This window comes from Nicotiana sylvestris, chromosome 9 (genome assembly GCF_000393655.2).
Source record: "Nicotiana sylvestris chromosome 9, ASM39365v2, whole genome shotgun sequence".
NCBI lineage: Eukaryota > Viridiplantae > Streptophyta > Magnoliopsida > Solanales > Solanaceae > Nicotiana > Nicotiana sylvestris.
In genome coordinates, this window is record NC_091065.1 from 18,048,053 (window position 1) to 18,071,196 (window position 23,144).

A 23,144-nucleotide genomic window follows, 5' to 3' on the forward strand; every position below is an offset into this window, starting at 1 on the left:
ACTTGTTGCTTCAACTTGCTGATTTCGGTACGATAACCTCCTTCTTTTGCCAACCAATCCCACTGCTTTTGCGATGACTCGGCGAAATTTAAGATGTGGGGTCTTTTAGCCGGCCTTTCGTGTTCGAGTTCTCTTCTGTACTATGCAAGGTAACCTGGCGCCATTTCACTTTTGGCCCGATCCTGCACACAAGTATCTGCTTTCAAATATTGACATTCATTCCAGATCTGGCGGATTTTTGCTTCAGGAAATTGTTCGTCAGGGCTTATCTCAATTGTTTGAGCACTAAGATCTTCCTCGTGTGGCACTATCTGATATCTTCCGAGTTGTCTCAAGACTCGGCAGGGCGCGTAAGGTTGAATGCTCTTAAGTCCCATCAGTAGGAAATGAGTTCTAGTTGCTGGCATATACATGATCTCATCAACAGGCAACCATCCCAGTGTCCACTGTATTTGGCTGGCAGTAAGAGCTTGAAAGAATGAAGTCCATGCCATAACTCCTTTGGGTAGACTGATCTCTTTGGTTCTCGTGTAAAACTCTTCTATGCAAGTCTTCTCCGAAGAAACATGGCTCAAAAATTCGGAACGATGGCAGAGATGTTCAGTCATCCATATTTGTAGCAGCAAGTTACAACCTTCGAAGAAATTCCCTCCGGCTTTGCAGGCTGTGAGAGCTCGAAAGATATCGGATACCACCATAGGCGCGAGAGTACTGTCATTTTGAGTGAGCAAAGTACTGACGACCCCGGATATTTTCAGATCAATATTCCCATCTTTCCTCGGAAATACCAGAAGGCCCAAAAATGTTATCATGAAAGCCACCCGTCTGTGCTTATCCCACTTCTGACGACTTCCTTTGCTGCATAGCTTGTTAATCGGATTGTTGAATCCTCCTACATGACCATACCTGTCGTATATGAAGCATGGATTACAGAAACCGGCGGCCAAATCTGGGTTATGGATCGTCCTGGGTATTTTTAGTGAGTCTAGAAATCGATGCACCGTGACAGCTCTTGGGGCGACCAGGTATTTTTGCCTTAATGGAAGTTCAGCATTTCCGATGTACCCAGCCATTTCCTCCAGAGTTGGGGTGAGTTCAAAATCAGAGAAGTGGAAAACATTGTGCGCTGGGTCCCAGTAAGTGACCAAAGCTCTTATGATATCTCCCCGAGGCTGGATTTCCAGTAAACCCGTGAGACCTTTCAGATATTTCTTGACTTCATCTTGTCCTTCAAGACCTAGATCATTCCACCATAGCCGTAACTTGACAGGGATTTTAGTCATTATCAAAAAGTGCTCATTTTGCATTGTGCTCATCCTGCACATTTATTAAGGTGATTATGCCAACGAAAAACTTTTATTAGACTCAAAAAAAAAAATAAAACTATCTATTTTTTTTTTTTAAAAAAAAAGATTTTGTTTTCAAAATAATGGACTCGGTTTTCAAATGCGGCCTTTTAGTACTTCGGGAACGAAGATTTTAAGGCTGCGAGGATCAACCGGTCAAAAATAAAAACGATGACCAAAGATGACCGTTTATGCAATGTCAGCCTTCCGCCGTCCCTTTCGGGAACATTCGGCTGTTTTTGACAACAAAAACATCACTTGATTTTTTTAGAATGGTGACACGACATTGGGAACATGGCCTCACAAAGCCTCGGGGACGAGGATTCCAAGGCTGTCGAGCAAATTGGTCAAAGTTCAAAATGACAAAAAAGGTTGTTTGTGCAAAGTCAGCCTTCTGGCGTCCCTTTCGGGAATATTCGGCTATTCTTGACAAAACAGCATCACCCTACTCATTTATGATGAAGTTAAAAAAAAATTCTGACATTTTGGCTATTTCTGAAAAAGTGGAGGTTGGACCCGATGAGGGTTGCCTACGTATCTCACACCCTATGAGAATCAAACCGGCGTAGTTCGGTCAATCAGGCGTAGAGTACAAATAAACTAAACTCCTTCTGACTACAATCTTTTAAAGGAAAAAAAGTATTTTTCTGGAATTTTTTTTTATTTATAATTCGTTTTTTTTTAAAAAAAGGAAATATTTATGAATTTTAAACTTCTTTTCACCCTTTTTTTAAAAAAGAAAAGAAAATTCGAATTTTTTTTTTAAAAAAAAACGGAACAAATAGCCCTCTTTCTTTTTTTTTTTTTTGAAGTTTTGATTTTTCTCCCCTTTTTTTTACTTTTAGATAAATACCCGTTTTTGGATTTTAAAATTGATTAAAACGAATTTTTTTTTGTTTTTTTTGTTTTTTTTGTTTTTGTTTTTGTTTTTATATATAAATCAAACTAAAAGACAAATTTTGTTTTCACTTTGTTTTCTTTTTTTTTTTAGAAAATTCCGATGAGGTTTTGACACTACTAGGACATTGGTTTTATCTTTTCCAAAATAAGTAATTATCTCCCTACGCTGCTATTTTCTCTTTCCTCTTTTTTTGATTTTTTTTAGAAGCCGGTCAGCACGCAGATCTGAAGCAAATAAATGCGCCAACAAACGGGATGTAGCAGGATGGTCTTTTCATTTCAGGTTGCCTGTCCTAGACGGACCCAACCCCTGTGTTGAGTCCCCTACGTCAAATGCAACATGATGCAAATAAGCGTTCCTACTAGGGATCCGGCATGAGGTTTCATTATACTAGGTTTATAACCTGGGTATATGTTCTAGACTGTGTACTCGAGCGGACAACTCGAGTCGAGAAGGGGGCTACGTACCGGGGACCCGCGAGATCGTCCGGCTTTGTAACTTGTCCGGCCTCTTTCTTATTTCAGGTATTGACACTAACAGAATGGGGAGTCTCGACCAGCGAGCTTCTCCCCGGAGGTAAGAAGAGAGGGGTTTCGGCACAGTTTATATACAGTTCAGATAATATCAAAGCGGTAAAAGACAACATTTAGCACGTTATGCCAAAACATGTAATAAAGATCAGATGATAAAGCCAAATATAACAATTATTCTAAGCTCGAATTCTTGAACCCTGAACCAGTGGTTTTGGGTTTAGATCCCCAGCAGAGTCGCCAGAGCTGTCACACCTCCTTTTAACGCGCCCGCCCCGAAGGGTTGAATGCGCGAGGGAGTTTTTCCAATTTAAGTGACAATATTCGAAATGGGATTATTTATTTAATTCAGAGTCGCCACTTGGGAAAGGTTTGGCTTTTGGTGTCCCAAGTCACCGGTTTATCTTGAATCCCAAATCGAGGAAAAATATTCGACTTTTCCAAATGAAGTCTGCGAACCAGAAATTCTAAGTAAGGAATTCTGTTGACCCGAGGGAAGGTGTTAGGCACCCTCGAATCCCGTGGTTCTAGCACGATCGCTTAAATTGTTATAATGGCTAAATATCTGATTTAAATACATGTTATTACTTATGTGCTTTCATTAAGTTTAAAATCGCTTTTATTATTATTTATTTTTTATGGAATTGCAACATTATAAAAATGCATTTCGAACCATGTCACAATCAATGCGCCCATGGTTGTTAATACATTCCGACTCCGTTGAGATTTGGATTTGGGTCACATAAATGCGCACCCGAATTTAAGAAGGTAAGATTATTAAAATGCACGCCTGAAGCAATTATCGTATTATTATTTCTGGGTAAGGCCGTGGAATTTTGCTAAACGGCTCATCCCGAAGTCTAAGTAATTTTAATTAAACATTTATCGAGGGCCCCGCAATTTGTGCGTTTTATTTGGCGAGGCTCATCTCATTTATTTTTATCAGGATAATCCTAAAGTGCCTACATTTTCTATTAAAATTGTCTCTACAAAAATGAAAGAGAAAAGGTCTTAATTTATTTACATGCTTGAGTTGTTATAGTTGAGTTTCGAATATGATTCGTAAATTCTAAAAAATGATACAAGCAAAGCAGTCCGTTGCCAATACGGGCACAGGCTCACATATTACTACCTAATTATATTATACTAGGCATGTTCTCAGTTTGTCAAATTAAAAAAAAAACTTGGCAATCTAATTTTAATCCTAAAACAATTACATGCTGGAATTAACCAATATTATTTAACTAAACAATTTTCTTACAAGTTCCGAAATAGTCTATTCGTTTGATTTTTAACTTAGACGGAGTTACTACACCATTTATTTATTTACTTGGCAATCTAATTTTAATCCTAAAACAATTACATGCTGGAATTAACCAATATTATTTAACTAAACAATTTTCTTACAAGTTCCGAAATGGTCTATTCGTTTGATTTTTAACTTAGACAGAGTTACTACGCCATTTTAAGCAATATATAGATAGTTCATCCGTTAAGCTATCGTTGGATGTTCCACTATATATACATTAAATAGCTACATGATTCCGATTTTTGTAAGCTAAATAATTTATATATACAAATAAAATTAAGAATATAATTCAAAATAAATTTAGAACTTCAATTCTTCATTTTTTTTTGTATTCATGCTTCCTGTTTCAGTTTACAATAATCAGCGTGTCAGTTGTGTACCTGATATTGGAAGCAAAAGAAAAGTGAGAGATCAGCAGAAATTCAGTAGCATACAACAACAGCAATCCCAGCAACTAGTAACAACCAGCGACGAGAAACTTAGTGACAGATTTTAAAATCAAGACAAAATCCGGAAACAACAACAACCAACGGACAGAAGCAAAGGGAAACTTTTCAGATTTTGAATTTCCAGAATGTTTTTCTTTTTGTTTTTCTAAAATCTTAGTATTTTTTTTTCGGAATTTTTTCTCTTAAATTTTTTCTCTCCCTTAAATCTGATTCAAGACCTCTCTATATATCCCCCAACCCATAAATGTTTTAATCAATTAAAATCAACCCATTTTCTCTACCAAACCCATTATCTTCCCACTCATCCCCATTACATTAAATAAACATATCACACCACCCCATTATATTTTGTCCCCCATGCCTAACATAAAATAATGCAAGATTCCCCCTTTAAATTAAATCTTGTCCCCCTTTTATATTAAACAAATATATCACAATCCACCCCATTTCATTTTGTCCCCCATGCTTCATATAAACAATTACAAAATGTACAATTCCTAAACTACCCCTTCCGACCTTACTGAAATTACCAAACTACCCCTGAACGTATTACAAATTTACCAAACTACCCATCAGCTATAACACATCAATTAATCAAACTTAACCAAAATATAGACAATATGATCAATTTCTAACAATGTTCAAACAACAATATGAACACGGATGAACATCATAACAACAATATCACATGAACACGATTTTAACAATATTTCAACAACAAATCACATGAACACAAATTGAACAACAAAGAACAACTAAAATTTGATTGAACAATATTTTAGCAATAAAGAACAACTAAAATTTGATTGAACAATATTTTTTAGCAACGATCAATCCTATTTTCAGATTCAACAACAACAATCAAACAAGTATATTTAGATTTCCAAATTCAATAATATTGAACTTAAAATCAACTCTAACAACATTACAACAAACAATTCCTATATTAAACTTAAACAAGATTATGAGACAAATTCAAAAGAAATAATCATAAGTGATAAACAAGAAATCAAACTATACAAATTTCGGATTCAAGAACAATCAAACAAAGTATGAACATGAATGAGTCTATTTTAACACAACAAACATGACGGATTAAATGATTAAACCAACATTAATAATTTCTGGAAAATATATAACAACATGAAACAAATTGAAGAAATAATCAATTAAATTTCAATTTGAATCTAACAAACATCAAACTAACAAATTCTTACCTAAACCATAAAACAAACATGAAATAAACATGAAAAACCACTAATTAAATTTCCATTTGAAATCTGAAAATTAATTCAACAAAACATATGAACATGAACAAAACCAAAAATCAAATATCTACCGATTTTAGATTCGAGAAATATCAAAACGAAACACGGACAAAAATAAAACTCAAAATCTACTAACCGGATCGACACGAAATATGTACGGACTGTTTCGACAAACCTCGACCAAACAACCATGTCATTCCGGATTTTGACGAAGCATTCATGTACAAAGAATGAAGCAACAACAGAAGCAATACCTTGACCAAACAACTCGTCATGTAAAGCTCGACGAAGGATCTCGATTCGACGATAAACCTTCGAACTTTGCCAGACTTTAACCGGACTGCCTTGCGTCGTCAACAAGAGTACGATGGTGAGGAACAAACATGACTCATGGAGTCGCAGCAGTGAAGCGTCTGAAGCAAACACAGCTTGACGCCGAAACAGGAGCAGTGAGGCGACGCCGCGTCCATGGCTGGAGCTTGTGAGCTCGACCACCCAACTCGAAGTCGACGAAACAAAGAAGATGAAACAGAAAGATCGATCATGGGGCAGCTGCGGGCAGCATGGAGGAGCTAGAGGGAGGGGTCGTTTGCAGTGGGGTTTCCACCATGGGAGGGAAGCTATGGCGATGGGTTGACGAGGGTAGTGACAGCAGGAGGGTGTCGAGCTTGAAGCGGACGACGAAGCTGGACGATGAGGCTGGACGATGCAGCAGCGATAGCTGTTGCTTGACGGGGAATGAAGGGTCGTTTGGGCAAGATGGTGAGGCTACTGGAGGTGGACGATGACGAAGACAAAGAAGAAGATGAAGCAGTAGCAGTAGCGCGAGCAGCAGGTGGACTGTTGGGACGTGAAGTTGAGGACTGGCTCAGCAGTAGAAACGATGATGGTGAAAGGGAGCCGACGGACTGGTCGTTGATGACGAAGACGCAGCAGTGGCGACCATGGTTGTCGAGTTCGAGCTTGAAGGTGGTTGTGTGGTTTTAATGGAGGACGGGGGGGTCGTTTGGACGCGAGGGTGTTTGTGTGGACGAAGAAGAAAGTAAAGGGAAGCCATGTGAGGTGTTTTTGAGTTTGGGGAAGAAGAAGCCAAAATGGGGGGGGGGGGGGGGGGGGGCGGATCCTTTCTTAGTTTTTTTTAGGGTTTTGGTTATTTTTTTTTTGTGTTTGGACAAAAAATGAAGAATGAAAATGAAGAGGGGGAGTTGGGTTGTTGGTACTGGACTGGGTCGACCTAGTTCGAAATGGACTGGGTCGTATGGAAGATTGGGCCATTTTTTGGGCCTGTGGCTTAAAATTGAAGAAAAGGCCCAATTCCGACTTTCTTTATATTTTCGCTCTCTTTTCTTCTTTCATTTTTCTAAAACTAAATTATAAAAAATACCTAAACTATTATTAAGAACTAAATTAAGTTATAAAAGCGCAAATTAACTCCCAATAACAATTAACGCATAATTAAGTATTAATTAAGCATAAAATCGTATATTTGGACATTAAATGCTAGAAATGCAAACGATGCCTATTTTGTAATTTTTAATTTTTGTAAAACAAATTTAATTACTAACAATTGTAGAATTAAATCCTACATGCAAAATGCGACATATTTTTGTATTTTTTATTAATTTAGCAAATAAACACGCACAGACAAATGCCAATAATTATTCAAAATATAACAAAATATCACAAAATTGCACACCAAAGAAAAAATCATTTTATTTTGAATTTTTTGGGAGTAATTCTCATATAGGGCAAAAATCACGTGCTTACAACAGCATCTATATATAACAATCATTCGCTATAAAAGTCAAATTTTCTTCAGAACCGACTTTTTAAGTTATATTTACCTCTCTATAACAACTTTTTACCTATAACAACATCTATATTTATAGCAGAGTGTCTTTTGTAAAATTACCCTTATATAACAACCATATAGAATCTTTAAGATTACTAATAATAATTCTAAAAATATGCGCACAATTTTTTCCATTAAACAAAATTTCTATCTTGCATAAAATATAAGATTTGAAGATTTGCACATGATATCTTTTTCATTAGGCAAATCCCAAAAAATATTTAGGAAGAAATTAATTGTTAAGCTCTTAGATTGTCTTCAAAGGAAAGCTATTGAATACTACCTTTTTGCTGAAACTTTGGACACGAATCTTCGCCAATTCAAGCGTTATATCGCTAGTAAGAGAATGAAATCTATGAAACAAGCTACAATTACAAAGTTTTTCCCTTAATCTTGAAAGAATTTATTTTTCTAGGTAGCTTTAAAATGTTTGCCTTAGAATTTAAATCTTTATACGTTTAGTTATGAATTTATCAATAATGTATTAGCTTTCTTCAATATTTTAACTAGTGAAATATACATATCTTTTGAGATTTTAAATTTGAATAATTTTCTATCTTTTACATGTAACATTAAAAAAAGGAAAACTAATTGATTTTTGGATAATTTTTATTTATAACAGCCAAAAGCCATTTAATTTTTATTTATATTTCAAGATTGCTATGAAAGGTAGCAAAAACAATGAATAGTGAATAGAAAGACAAATCTCAAATTGAATGGTCTAAAATATGAGTAACATCTCACTATCTAGTATTGTTTGGCCACTTATTTTGAACAAATGAACTTATGTTGAAACTTTCCTTATTTTAAGAAAAGCTTTTACATTCAAAGTAGTGTCCACTCTCCCATTTGACAATGGCAGCTTCTTCTTCCAGCAACTATTACTTCTATAAATAGCAACACCACAAAAACAATCTTCCAAACAAGATTTCCTGCATTCTTCTTCAGTAGAAGGATAAATCCTTTCGAAATCCGATAATGGCCAATCAACATCAGTCACAACATCAAAATCATATAAATCTTCAGGATTACCCTGTCCAATTTCATCACAATTTGGAACAAATCTTGGTTTGCAGCTCCCATACTTATCGTTCGGATCGATCAACGAATACCCTTTTGGACATTCACAATATGGCATTTGATTTTCACTTAAATGGCACACATTGTTGTACCCACAAACTCCACTTCCAGTTTCTTCAAGAATTGCTAAACAAATGTTATCAGGCACAGACCAAAGAATAGTCCAATTTTGTTTTCCCGTAGAAATACTCTTACGATGATAATAATGAGTTAAAACACCATCGAAATCAAGACTCAACCTGTGATAATTGTCTGATGTTGAAGGGACATTAGGAGGTGTTAGCACAAGTCTTTGATTGTTTCTTTTTAATATATAAACGGTGCCCAATTCGTCGAATATCAGTCGATATCCAGAATTGGCTTCATTTCCAGGATCAGAAGTATGACTGTTATAATACTCAGAATCAGGTTCAAAATTAGTCTGCTTGGATTGAGTATTAAGCACCAAATTCCCATTACTCATAATACGAAGAACAAACTTACCTGGAAAAAATAAAGACTCTGATTTTCGAGAATTCAGCTTGTTGTCAATTTCAAGTATTTGAGTAGGCAAAAGGGTATCAGTTGGATATTTAAAACTTTCCCATAAAATTGAAGAATCATTTCCAACAAGAACAAAGTTTCCTGTATTATTCATAACAGCATAAGCAACATTAGTTACAACTCGACCAGTGCTCCAAAGCATTTTACCCCGAGGATCGCGGAGAATTAATCCACTTTGTGGATTTAATTCCGCGATTGAGCCTCGTGGTACTAGATTACCACCATTTGCATACCAAACTATGGTGGTATCTTTAATTTTCGCGTAATATACGCAAAGCAAGAAGTGATTTTGATCTTGAATTTGCTTGAATCCGAACGCGAAATCTCCAGATTGAGAGAGCCATGGGGTAGTTTCTTCATTTGCAGTAAGAGTACTGCCCAAAGGTATAGTATCCTTTATTTGAGCTAAAGTATGCAGGGGAAAAATCAGAAGAAAAAATAGCATAGAATATATGTTGGAGTAAGCCATTGTCAAATTTGGTTTTGCATTTGCTAGAGAAACCAAAGTTGTGGTATATAAACTTGGAGTTTGACTTCTTCATATGCAGTGACAATGTAAAAAAAATTTACACATGAGATAAATAATAATTACACATAACATTTCATAAAAAGTGGAATCAATAATTTTAAAATAAGACAAATTACCTGAGACGATCAGAACCTGAGTACAAGGTTGTAATTATGGCCAATATTTTGGCTAATGAATTCCATTTTATATAAGTATGCTTGCAAAGTAGACTTTGTTGGCAATATTCTTTCGGACCCAAAAATATTGCATTTTGTGGTTGACATCATTTGCACAAGTTGTATCTCTTCTTTTACACCTAAGAGGTCAAGACTTTTTTGGGAAGGTTATTAGTTCATTTTAGACACACCAAATACACACCAACAAGACTTGAGTATTCATTTCTTGTTTTTTCCTTTCTTCCTTTTATTAAGAGTGTTTTGTATGAGAGTTAAGTGTTGGGAAGTACTTGTGTGAACCATTTCTTTGGAGTGATTTTGTGAGGTTATTCTCTTGGGATATTTGGAATTAATTAGAGTGTTTACTCTAATTTTGTACTCTCTTTTGTACTCTTGTTGGTATAGTAAAATTACTGCTCTCCGCTTGTGGACGTAGGTCACTTTAACCGAACCACGTTAAATTTGTATTTTCTTTATATGCTTTAATTGTCGTTGTTATCAACTTTCATTGCCTTTGTTATTGTCATTACACCGTTATTTGGCTAAATTTCGCACTACCCAAATTCCCGATCCTAACAAAGGTTTTTGGACTCGGACCAAAATAGGCGCATAAAAAAATTGGGCACTATTTTATATATAGCGCATATATTCGTTAACGGCCAATTACCATGTTAACTTATAATGCATATAATTCTTGTATATTTAATATGTGAACCACACCACACTACAACAAAACAAGTGCATGACAGATAGTACAGCAAAGAGAAGCTTTTATTAAGGATGACAATGATTTAATGAATTAGGAATGTGTCAGTTTTCAAAGAATGAGGACCACAAGTTATGTATAAAGAGTTGAAATTTCCTCTCCTTCCCACACTAGAAAAGTCGCACATCATTTAACCTACGAGTTCGGTCTGAGTCAAATAACTAGTTTAAATTTAATATTCTTCTTAAAATTTTATTTAATATTATTAATTTAAAATACACTAACTTAAAACGCTAAAATCACAAACCCGTTAATTTCAAATATTTACTATGCATAGTGATATATCTAAACGATCAATCAAATTTATAGCCGACATTATTGACTTAGGCCTGGCAGTTTTTCACTAATTTTGAAGAACTGAAAAGCTTTCAAAATCTTTCCTGCCTTAGCAGTAAACGATGGGCCATCTTATAATATATTCAAAAACCATGCAGAATAGCCAAATTAATTAAGTGTTATCCCTTTGTTATGATGCAAAACGAAAAATACGTTATTCTTTTGAGATATTTAAGTGTTTGATTGGTGAGTATAAGTTAATTTTCAGTAAACATTTATCTTGCACATAAAATAGACCTCACACGGTATCACTAGAACCTCTAATAACATACATATGCAAATGATGGCATATGAGACAAGTTCCCTAAAGAAGTCTTCTAACTCAGCCGACGTCTCAACAACATCGGTACAAGTTACAATCTTATTGAGTAAGTTGTATTTGTTATCACTCTACCATGTGTCCACTAAGCTTGAGTGTTATCTATTGCCAAAAGAAGTCTTAGTCATGTGCAAGGTAGATACCGTTATTATTCACTTTTTACCATGATATTGGGCTTAATGTATGTATAGTTTTATGCATATTGCCTCGCATTTTACTTATGTCTCGTAGATTTCAGATATGTAATATAATGATTTGTGCTAATTTATGGTATTTCTATGTGTAAGAATCATCCGGAGCCAATTTGGGACGAAGAAGCGCGCATTGACGCGAAAAGAGGAAGAAAATGCAAAAAAACACAATGTAGTGCCACAGGCAGCTTGGGGCGCTGCCTCTGGCGCACAACACAAAATTCGCAAAAGCCAGCACCGCACGCTATCCTGGGCACTGGTGACGTGAATATATCCTTGTTCGCCCGGGACTCAGTTATTTCGACCCCAAGACGCCCCCACCTCCTATAAAAGCAAACCTAAACCTATTTTGGCACGGGGACACTACTTTGAAACAGGAACAAAAGTACGAAACACTTGGGAGTACGGACTTCATCAGTTCTTCCATTCTTCGTCTAGTATTCATAGCTTTTATATTTGAAAACATTATTGATGATTGTTATGAACATGAGTGGCTAAGAACCTTATTATTCGGGGGTCATGGGTGCTATATGAATAATATTGATGTTTGAAGTTTAAATTGACGAGTTTGATTTTATCATATTAAATTTTTTATTTAATTCCGTCTTAATTATTTTGCTGCGTAGCTAACAGTGAAATACTACTTATGAATCTAGAGTTGTATTCGAAAGTGGGAATTTTAGATTGCATATAGGATTAAATAGAGCAAGTTCTTGAACCCGGGTATCGGGAAACGGCTTCGCAATTAGAATAGAAATATACTTAATTGTCTTGCTTGGTTGAAGTACAGGAAGTGTAAATGCATTCTTGTTATTCTTAATTCCATAGACATATAGGCATTAAGTTAGCTTGAATAGGTGAGTAAAAACCTAACAGATCCTTATGAGTAACATCAACCCTGCAATCAACAAATCAGATAAATCAATTAATCAGTTTAAGTTAAGAATGCAACAAGGTTGTTAGCTAGTCTATGACCCTGGAATATCCTCTCCTACTAATTTTTATCCGAAATTTCCTATGTGTTTTAGTTGATCTCTAGTTTATTTAACTGCTTGATAGTTTCTTTGATTGTTGATTAATTACCTACACATTTTGAGAAAAATCTCTTCAATAGATAAGTTGTTTGAGTTTGAATCAGTCAAAAGTTAATCATAAGTCTCAGTGGGAACGATAGTCTGCTCACTACTTTATTACTTGACGACCACGTATATTTGTGTGTGTGTTTGATCGCAACAATCACTAAAAGAAAGATTAGCAAATAGGTGATCAAGTTAAATGTTTCCAATTGATATATGTTTTGTGAGCTTCGTGATAGGCCAATTTCCTAGTTCACCATCCATAAACCGCAGTGACGTACGTATGCAAAAATTTTCATAAGCGATATTACTATTAAAAAGCTAAATAGATTAACGAATTGCCAAAATGACATCATACTAAAAAGTCATTTCATCAAATTATAGAGATTCAAATCATAAAGTAAACGACGAATATCTTATACAAATCAATTAGAAATATAAACAAAAAAATAACAAGACAACTTATAACGATCGATAACCCACAGAAGTTGGCGTAGATGATGAGAGAGATGACAAAAGGATAACAAACAGTTCTTTCAAAATTGTATTTTAAATACATTTATATACTTAAATATGATTTCCGGAAGCGTCAAAATGTTTAGTATCAATTGATTTCTTGAGAGTGTTAAAAAGTAAAGTTATACATAGGTTCGATCCCTTGACATTTATAACAAAACTACATTGCTTAACTAGTAAGCCACTAAGTACTTATATAACGTCGCGTGATGTCACTTTGTAGTAAATACACTTGAAATTAATTTTTTTCATATTGCACCCAAACATATCTTTTAACATCTTTCTGCGAAGCGGTGTCACGTGGCATGCTTGGCATAACGTAAATCCGCTCCTGATCAGTCTGAGTTCTAGATCCTTCTATGGCGGTCAAATGCATATACAGTCTGCTATATCTACAAGTGAGGGCACAATGGTTGATACAAATCTTTGATTAGCTATGGAGCACTTTGGATTCCAGTTCGGGTCTACTTTTATGATGAGGTGGCTACATATGCAATTTGACAAACAATTAAAGATTATATTATATTTGATAGCTATACTTATAATACTTAGCTCCATAGTATAAATAATTCTTGAGCCTCTCATTTTAGAGCTAACTTGTTTTGATGTGTTAAACTATAAAATCCTTGAATGAGTGTTATGGATGAATTTCATTGTTGCTTTAAATTTTTAAGGTGGCTTTTACAGGGATTCTTCCCCTTGAGGGTTATTGTGACAACCCGATAGGTTGTTTTGAGCACTAGCCTTTATTTTTGTATTTTGAGACGTCCATTAGCTTCATTTATTATTTCTTGGTTTGAGTGCATGGTCCGTGTCTTTTTCCGGAAAGTTCTTACATAAAAATTTAAAGAAAAAGTGATTTTTGGCTTAAAATGACATTTAAGTTGACCACAATCAACATTATTAATAAACGACCTCGGATCGGTGTTTTGACGATTTCCATAGGTTCGTATGATATTTTTGAACTTGTAAGCACTTTTTGGTTGGGGTCTGGGGCAACCCGAGAGAATTTCAGTGCGTTACGTGAAAAATTGTGAAAATGAACTTTCAAGTTGAAAATTATGAGTTTTGATGATCGATTCTTATTATTTGATGTTATTTTGATGATTTGAGGTAGCAAGAAAGTTTATATGATGTTATTACAGCAAGATAAAAGAGGAAAAAAAATCAGAACTTAGCTCATTTTACACCATATCTCAACCCTAAACACTCGAGAGGTGATTTTTGAAGAACTTCTTTCCAAAATCATTGGTAACTAACTCTAATATACTTTATTTCAATTATCCATTACTTTTTATGTATTTTTTGTCATGACCCAAACCGATGGGTCACGACGGGCACCCGATACCTTACTCAACCGAATACCAACGTAATGTATCTTTTCATGTCATATTATCATAGATAACTGAGCTGGAAGACTGCCGTGAGATAAGTAGAATACAACATGTGATACCAACTTATACATACGACATGCGGGCCTATAAGACCAAAATAACCACTCGTACACTGAACATAGGCCGACAAGGCCATATAATCTTTTACGTACATGACATCTGTCTACAAGCCTCTAAAAATACATAACTTTAATAAAGGTCGGGACAGAGTCCCGCAACACCAAACAATACATATCATACTAACCAGACAAGCAACTCCGAAGCAAATGGAGCGCACTCACATCTTCCGCTGAGCTGATAGCCTACTTGGAGGGCTTTCGACCTATCTATCGGGACCTACGAGCATGAGACGCAACATCCCCCGGCAAAAGAGACGTCAGTACGAATAATGTACCGAGTATGTAAGGCACATAAATAAGTACATAACCGACATGGAAGAAATATAGAGTAAATGACTCAACCTGTAAGTCTGGATAACTTTGTAAATCATAAAATAATTATAATGTCATGCATATGCGTATGAATGTCATGTCGTGCATAGGTACATATTTCATAACATCATCAGGCCTCTGAGGGCATCCCATCATATCATCTCGGTCACTGTGGGCAAAATCATCAATGTATACCAGCTAATCAGGTGGTGGTGCGTATATAACAGCGTAATCTTTTCCCATATCCCATATATATATATATACGCATATATAACGCCGTCTGGTCATGGGTCAATGTACATGTATAAAAGAATGCAATGCATGAGAAGTACGTCAATAAAATTTCTCGGAACATGTGTTAAGACTATTATATCTCTGATTAATATCATGAAACAAACTTTATCAACTTATGTATTTTCTGAGACCCATGAGCAGACGATAGAATAATAAGAATTAAGGGAGAATAATAATATACGCATCTCTAGCATTTCTACGAATAGAATAATTTATGAAAGTTGTGCATTTGCTCGTTTCGTTTGTATCGTATGGATCATGCCAAAAGGAAAGAAGGAATAGCCTTAACATATCCGGAGTAGGAAAAAAAACCCGTATGATATTCTTGGAAAAGGTTGCACCGTAATCCTTTAGAATCACAAAATCTGACGTTGCTACGGTACTAAAAAATCTCGTTGGAATTATTTTATCCGTGAATTGCTTGAACATCCTATCTTGCATAAGACTTGCGTTTGAGACAAATGTTTGTAATATACAAACATTCACGTTTTGTTGAATGCACATAGAAATGATTTGTGACTTTGCTGAATTTGGAGAAATCTTCTAAGGGCTTTTGCTACAGAATGTTACCATTTTCCTATACTTTGTGAATTTAGAGCTTTTTATGGCTTTAACCAAGAATTCCTCTCAAAGTGACACCTAACAAGGTTATCTAAGAGTCACTTAAAGACTCTTATGCTGCTGCCACGTGACATCTTTGGTCTTTATCCAGAAGACTTTAATTACCCACTAATTAATAATTAACTTTATTAATTTCTCCATTAATCAATTACCCACGTAATCAAGAATTATTTCAAATTACATTAAATACTGCTTACTTTTAATACACCTTATACACCTTACTATTATGGTCATGTTGTACCTTGTATGGTAATAGTCCATAAATACCGGTATTGTCGCTCGGGCCGTATTTTATCCCAAAATGTCAAACTTCAATGAAATTCATTTTCTTCGATTTGCTTACCCTCTCACCTTCACGAATTTACTCATCACTTGTTTGAAATAGCATAATCCTTATAATTTCCAAATAATCTTTTCCTTGGACTGATGTCAATTTCCTTATGACAAATTCAGCGTACAATATTATAGGGTGCAACATTATCGTAATTTAGTACTGTGAAGCGTAACATTATCATAATGTAATACTGCATGGCGTAACATCATCGTAACATAATACTACAGGATGTAACATTATCGTAATATAATATTGTGGGACGTAATATCGACGTAATATTGCGGGGCGCAACATCATTCCCCCCTTTGGAATATTCATCCTCGAATGTTGACTGATGCTCTTATCATTTTTATAACTTATAGCTCCTGTGAATACCTTAATACTCTCCTTGCCATTTAGGCAGTTGTTCTGTGAATAAATCCAAAGGCCAAGGCATTCCCCCCTTTAGTCCTCTTTCTCATAGCACGACTTGTGGTCGAAATCTTTCCAATCTCGTAACTGTTGCTACCTCCTGTCATGCAGCCTGTATGACTCTGACTTTGTAAGTGCGCCTTATGCAACTCTTCTTTCCTTTTCTCTCTAGCTTTTAGCCAATCTCTAGGCCTTACTTTGTAAATATATACAGAGCTTGACAAGATGTCCCTCTGGGTATCTATAGGTTTACTTGAAGTTCTTTGCTCGATACTTTGTTGAACTTACGAATATTGATATATCTTATTTCATAGATCCATTTATTCATCCGTATAACTTTACTGCATCTTGCTGGGTCATACTATACCATGACTCTTAGTACGATTTATAGTTACTGAGGTCTACGACCAAACTCCAGGTTACTCTTTCGCTGATTATCATATATTCTAAGTTCTTTAATGCTTCCTCATTACTGTTCATCTTAGGAATGATTGCCTAATCTCATCTCGTGCTTCGTAACTTTTATCCATCCATTGTCAATTCACCTCAATGTTTATCTACAATCTTCCATTGATAACTTGAAACTTCTTACGTAATAGATTGCCGCTAGGGCTTATGTTGCATCGAGGAATATTTGAAGTGATTTTCCTGATCCACTTAGGGGCGATACTGTACTTCAATAATCATATTTTATAGCATCCCAATGTGATTCACCTTACGTAGGTATTTTAATTCCGTACAATTCATGAAATCCTCTTCAAATCCTTACGCAATTGAAAACCCGAACGTCATCCTTTATCTACAACAATTACACCCTTATTCTATTACCAGGGCAGCATTCTACCTCTTCTAAATGCCATTTGTCTTTGACTCCTTTGAGTTCATTCAGACTATACAAAGTTTTGTATAACTTAGAGAAACCATCAGATCTTCTTGTTTTCATAGGCTTAATCTTGAGGACTTATCTATTTCGTCACCTTCTCACTCGTCCTTTTTTATCCTTACTCCTGTATCCCTACAATCTTGTCGCTCTAACATACTTTAGCTTGCGACCCACACATATCTATTTATACTTGTTTGCAACCTTCCTTCATCTTTCTTGCACCATAGATTTTTTTATGTTATTCTAGAACATCAAGCGAGACATCACATCGTCTCTAACTCTTCTTTACTCTCTTGACTAGATCCCTCGGTACTTAGAAACCATAGGTTGGAAGGTATGCAATTGACGACATTGCTATCATTCCTGGATATTGAATCCTAGTGCTTCTAGCCTTCTATCCGAAACATGGACTATTCACGATCTTCTGCACCTGAGTATCTCATATGTTGTTCACCTTTAGCTTACTTACCTTAAAATCTCACATCACGTCTTCTATCTCTTTCATGACCTCCCTTCCACATAGGTATAATTCACATCCACAACTTGAAGCTATATTATAATACTTGCATCTCTGATGTATGCACAATCCGATGGAAGCTTCATACTGACTTCTGATGAGGCTGATACTCTTCTAACTGGCTTTATCATAGAGCCGTTATAAAATATGGTTGTTGTACTATCTGTCTTGTACCTATGATATTAAGAGTGATCCTACAACATTCTCAATCACGAGGTCTATAATTTTGTGGGTCCAATAATCAAACTCCTGATTTACTTCGTTGATGTAACTCTTTATTTTCTTCTTCCTTCTGATCACTCTTTAGGATTAAGTTATCTTCCAATCTGCGGCTCATGGTATTAGTTATTACTTTAGCCTTTCATGGATGCTCTGGAATATCCACGATACCATCCTCTAACAGCCAAATCCTTTGTCTATGACTTGGGCTCAATTCTTTTTTTTAACTTATACCAGAATCTTCTACGGCTGTATATGCTGTATGTATAAAACTCCAAACTCTTAAGTGCATCCATAACGTAACTAACTTTGGATCATTGATCGAATAATTCCTTTTGCTCCTTCTCAGCTTTCTTTAAATATAAGCTTTTACTTTTTCTGGTCTTTCTTCCTCCTTTCGTGTGCATACTTAGCTTATCTTAGTGCCCACGCATATTGGAATCCCATACAACTTATATGATCTTGGATATCACTTCTGATTTTACTTTTCGTTCATTAGCCACGGTAGGTGCAATTTTCTTATGGAGTGCATACAATATTGTTGTGAAATTGTCGTTATAAGACCATTCCCTCCTTAGGTCACTGAGCTTGGGTTGAAGCCTTCTTCCTTACTTTCTCAGCTAGTCTTTCATTGTAGTATTTAGGGAGGACCCTTTAATTCTTGTAAATCTGTGAGCTTATTACGGACGTTTTGATGTCCTTCCTTACCTATAATTATTCGTAGTTACTTATCTCCACGCCCTTGTGCTTGTATAGGGTTGCCTCCGAACTAGTATTTTGACTGTCTTCCCAGTGACACTCTCTTTTATTCCCGTAACATTCATATGGTACCTTTAACTACCCCGACTCCTATTTGAATACATCTCCAGTATTATAATGACATCATTGCAAGGCCGAATTCTCCATGTTGGGGTTCACTATTGTCACACCTCCTTTTTCTACCCGAGGGGATATATAAGAGAGTTTTTCCAATTAAAGTGACATATATCGAAATGAGATTATTTTATTTATTCAGAGTCGCCACTTGGGATATTTATTATGGTATCCCAAGTCACCGGTTTATATTAAATCCCAAATCGAGGAAAATTTTGACTTTATTTAAAAATCTGCGAAACCAGAAAACTAGGTAAGAAATTCTGTTAACCCGGGAGAAGGTGTTAGGCATTCCCGGGTTCCGTGGTTCTAGCACGGTCGCTTAACTATTAATAGTTGGCCTAATTATCTGATTTATTACATATTTTAAATCTATTGTGCATTTTTAACTTTATAACTGCTTTTATTTATTTATGGATTTATTTCTGGAACAGGCCACGATTGTCGTACACTTGTCATTTTGGTACATATTGCAAACCGCGTCACATAAAATGCACCCGCGATTTATAACATGTTCATTTTTATTATTGTTCGAAATTGTGGTCGGGTCACATGAAATGCACACCCAAATTTGGATTATGTATCGCGATCATGCCACGGGAACCGTATCCATAATCACGATGATTTAAAGTTAATCGTGTCTAAAGCAAGCTATGATGTTCATAATTATTTCTTTCTAAGTTTGAGATTATTGCGAGGCCATGAGAAGTATGGAACGTTTTTGTGGAAGAGGCGTAAGATTAGCTATTGGATTTTTTAGCAAGTTCAATTACCCTACTAAACTAGAAGGATTTGGACAATACAACACCTTCAAGCACTGTACGACAAATAATCTGAAATACTCATGTCTTGTCAACCAAAGAAACTACTTTGAAAGAAAGAATAAAATATGAGTACCGAGCATAATAAGAAAAATAGCAAATTGATATAATCATATGATGCATCCAGTTCTAAATTAAAGCACTGTCACGATGGTGCTGCTACACTTCTTTGCTACTGTTACAAATAGATTTACTGTTTACATTTTCAATGAGATTTTCTCATGAATCACGTTCTCTACAGATTGGTTTCCTCAGCCTTTTAGGGATAATGATTTTGAGAACTCAAACTCTATTTATAGCTGCTGGTATTATAAAGCAAACTTAATGATAATAATATCTGAAAGTTGACATGCTCATAAACTGAGATTTAATCATTCAATACACCATGGCTTCTTATTCATGTATGCTAGTTCAAACAATCAGTAAATTAACATCAAGTACAGCTGAGTCAGGCATAAAAATATGGGAATTTATCAAGCTGAATTTCATGTTGTCTGGAATCAGCATATTTCAGACACAATTACCAAACCATTTAGTGATAAAACACGCATAAAATCAGAAGATATTCAATCATAAATCAATTAATTTGATCGTTCCAACAAGTAGGGGTACCAATCTTTGGTGTGTACCTGGTTTTGAGACAAAACAACTTAAAATAGCCAGATAAAGGCCAGAGATCTACTAGTTGGAGCTCAACAACAGAAGAAACAGCACATAGCTTCAAATTTCGAATCCGAAACAAAACTGGAACACCTAAAAATTGAGGAGATAATGCAGCGGAAATCGGCAGAGCTTCGAAGTTCTCTTTTTCTCCAATCTTTTCTTCCTTTTCTGAAACCTCTTTTATTGTTTTCAGCTTTCAAAATTATTTTCAGAACTTCCAATTTTCTTCTTTCTTTCGTTTGTTGCTAGAGGCTTTTGTGTGTGTGAGAGAGGTCTGTATATGCAGATGAGAGAGTGAAAGGAGATAGGGTTGGGGCTGCGCCGTTTCTGCTTTCTTTTAAGGGAGGAGGGTCCGATCTTTGTGTCTAAAATGAAAGAAAAAAGAATGTTTTGAGGGGAAAGGGGAAGGGTGCGCTGCTGCTTCAGCGAGAGAGAGAGAGAGGAGCCATTTTAGCTGAAATTGGTTTTTCCTAAAATAGGGAGTCTTCTGATTGTTCTCTCATATCCATTTTAGAAAGAAACATCGCTCTCTAGGTTATGGGGGGGAGAGGGTATCTGATCTCTTTAGGATAAGGGAATATTGGTTTTTTAATGGGTGAGGGGAAAGTTGGGCCTAGGCGGGTAAGAAAAGGGAAAATGGGCTTCTGAGTTGGCCCAATTTCCAAACAAGACCTGCCCATTTCTTTTGTTCTCTTTCTTTGTTTTCCTTTTTTTTTCTTTTTCTTTAATTTTTTAAAACACTAATTAAATTAATTAAATTCTAACTTTAATACTAAAATAAAATTAAACTAATCATCTATTTATAATAATTACAAAATTAGTTAATCCTAAATTAATGAAGAGAAAAATACTAATCTAATATTAAAAGCTAAAAATATAAACATGAACAATATTTTTTGTGATTTTCAATTTAATAAAGCAATTAATTAATTAATCCTAAAAATGTGAACACAAAACCTAATATGCAATGCATGAAATTTTTGATATTTTGGGGCATTTTTTCATGATTTTAACAAAATTAAACGTGCACAAAAAATGCAAACAATTAATAAAAATCCTACTAAAATCCTATAAAATAGAAAATAATGTGGACAAAATCTATTTTCTTTAATTTTGTAGGAGTAAATCTAATAGGGAAAAAATCACATGCTCACAACTATATTTATCTTGCATGATCTGCTGATTTGTCTATAACCTCTTGTCTAGTCATGAGTAGGTTCTTCCTGAATCAACTATTAACTACTCATTGGCCCTTTCTCATATCCATATTCTGAGTAATCTTTCTTGGGTTATTTTCTTTGTTTTACTAGCTCTTTATTTATCAAAAACATCCCGGATAGGAACCCTTACTTCCTTTTCTTGGCGTCGTACTTACATAATGTTCTGGAATCATAGCATATCTGTAACATTTGAATAAGTGCAATCTCATCCCTTTCTCATTTTTATCACATTCTTCCTTTATCATTCCATAGTTACTAGATCCACTTAATTCTGACTTAATGCCACACCATTCCATATTCCCCCATTTAGGGGAGTACTAAGACTTGAAGTTACGACGACTTGCCTATAGATGTTTTACCATTTCATCTTTGGCATCCTTTCACATCATCGATGATCCTTACTCGCCTTGCGGTAATCCTTTTTGTACCAAGGATAACAAAATTCCTTACTCACGAGGGTGACACTTAGTATTACTGGCACATATAGTCCCTTAAGCTGAACTTTGCTCACATTGCTTGTTTTAGGGAAGCGTCTTCCTAAATGACCATTCTCTGAATTTCTCATGAATCTTCTTCTGTTGTCCATTCTATTATTACTAGAACAAAACCTGAAATTCTCATGATGCCGATTGATCACTCAGTCCCTAATTCATGTTTAATTTATCTTGTTCACCAATCCATACTGGTTTCTATTATTCCGGGGTCAAACTTTTTCTTCTGGTAATCACGTTAGAGTTGCAAACTTATTTCTTGAAATGAGGATGTGACTGTATGGCCTATGGTATTTTGTTGTCTTAAGGCCCATCACCTTTCGTCTCTTTCTTCATTTGACTATAGATTCTGTAACACTATACCGTTGTCATCCATGAATCACATCTCACTCATAATTTTTCCTTATATCTCTTCTCATTACTCTGCTAATATTTCTGCCTATCCATTTCTTGTGAAAACTTCAACACGACATTCTTTCGCTTTTAGCTCTCCTTGATTCATTCATCGACTCTTCGGGTTTCTCAACGTCCTCGCTCTACTAGGGACGAGAGTCACACTAAGGTAATATTTATCGTTTCCAGGTTTTCAGTGCCTATCTTGTAGTGCTCATATCTAGCTATACTATTTTAGAGTGCAATATCTGGGTATCTCACGAGGAGATGTATTAGCACATTTGCAATATTCTTTGGAAATGTCAACTGACACAAACAATTCATCCATTATTTTGGGTTACTCTAACCCCGCCCGGATCCTGATATCCCGTCTTCCTCTTATACTACTTTTGTTAGCTCCCATGGAGCATAAT

General features: G+C 35.4%; 1 protein-coding gene and 1 long non-coding RNA gene across 2 annotated transcripts; both read right to left on the minus strand.

Annotated features, from left to right (window-relative positions):
• Window positions 1–8,439: 8,439 nt before the first annotated feature.
• LOC104218062 (G-type lectin S-receptor-like serine/threonine-protein kinase LECRK2) lies at window positions 8,440–9,747 on the minus strand. Its single transcript, XM_009768460.1, has one exon. It carries the CDS (start codon window positions 9,745–9,747, stop codon window positions 8,440–8,442), a length of 1,308 nt encoding a protein of 435 aa, XP_009766762.1.
• A 4,856-nt stretch (window positions 9,748–14,603) lies between these two features.
• On the minus strand, window positions 14,604–21,167 carry LOC138877023 (uncharacterized). The gene is made up of 2 exons (XR_011402336.1): window positions 20,594–21,167; window positions 14,604–14,896 (listed from the first exon to the last, which is right to left on the minus strand). It is a non-coding gene; the product is annotated as an uncharacterized lncRNA (long non-coding RNA).
• Between the last annotated feature and the right edge of the window lie 1,977 nt (window positions 21,168–23,144).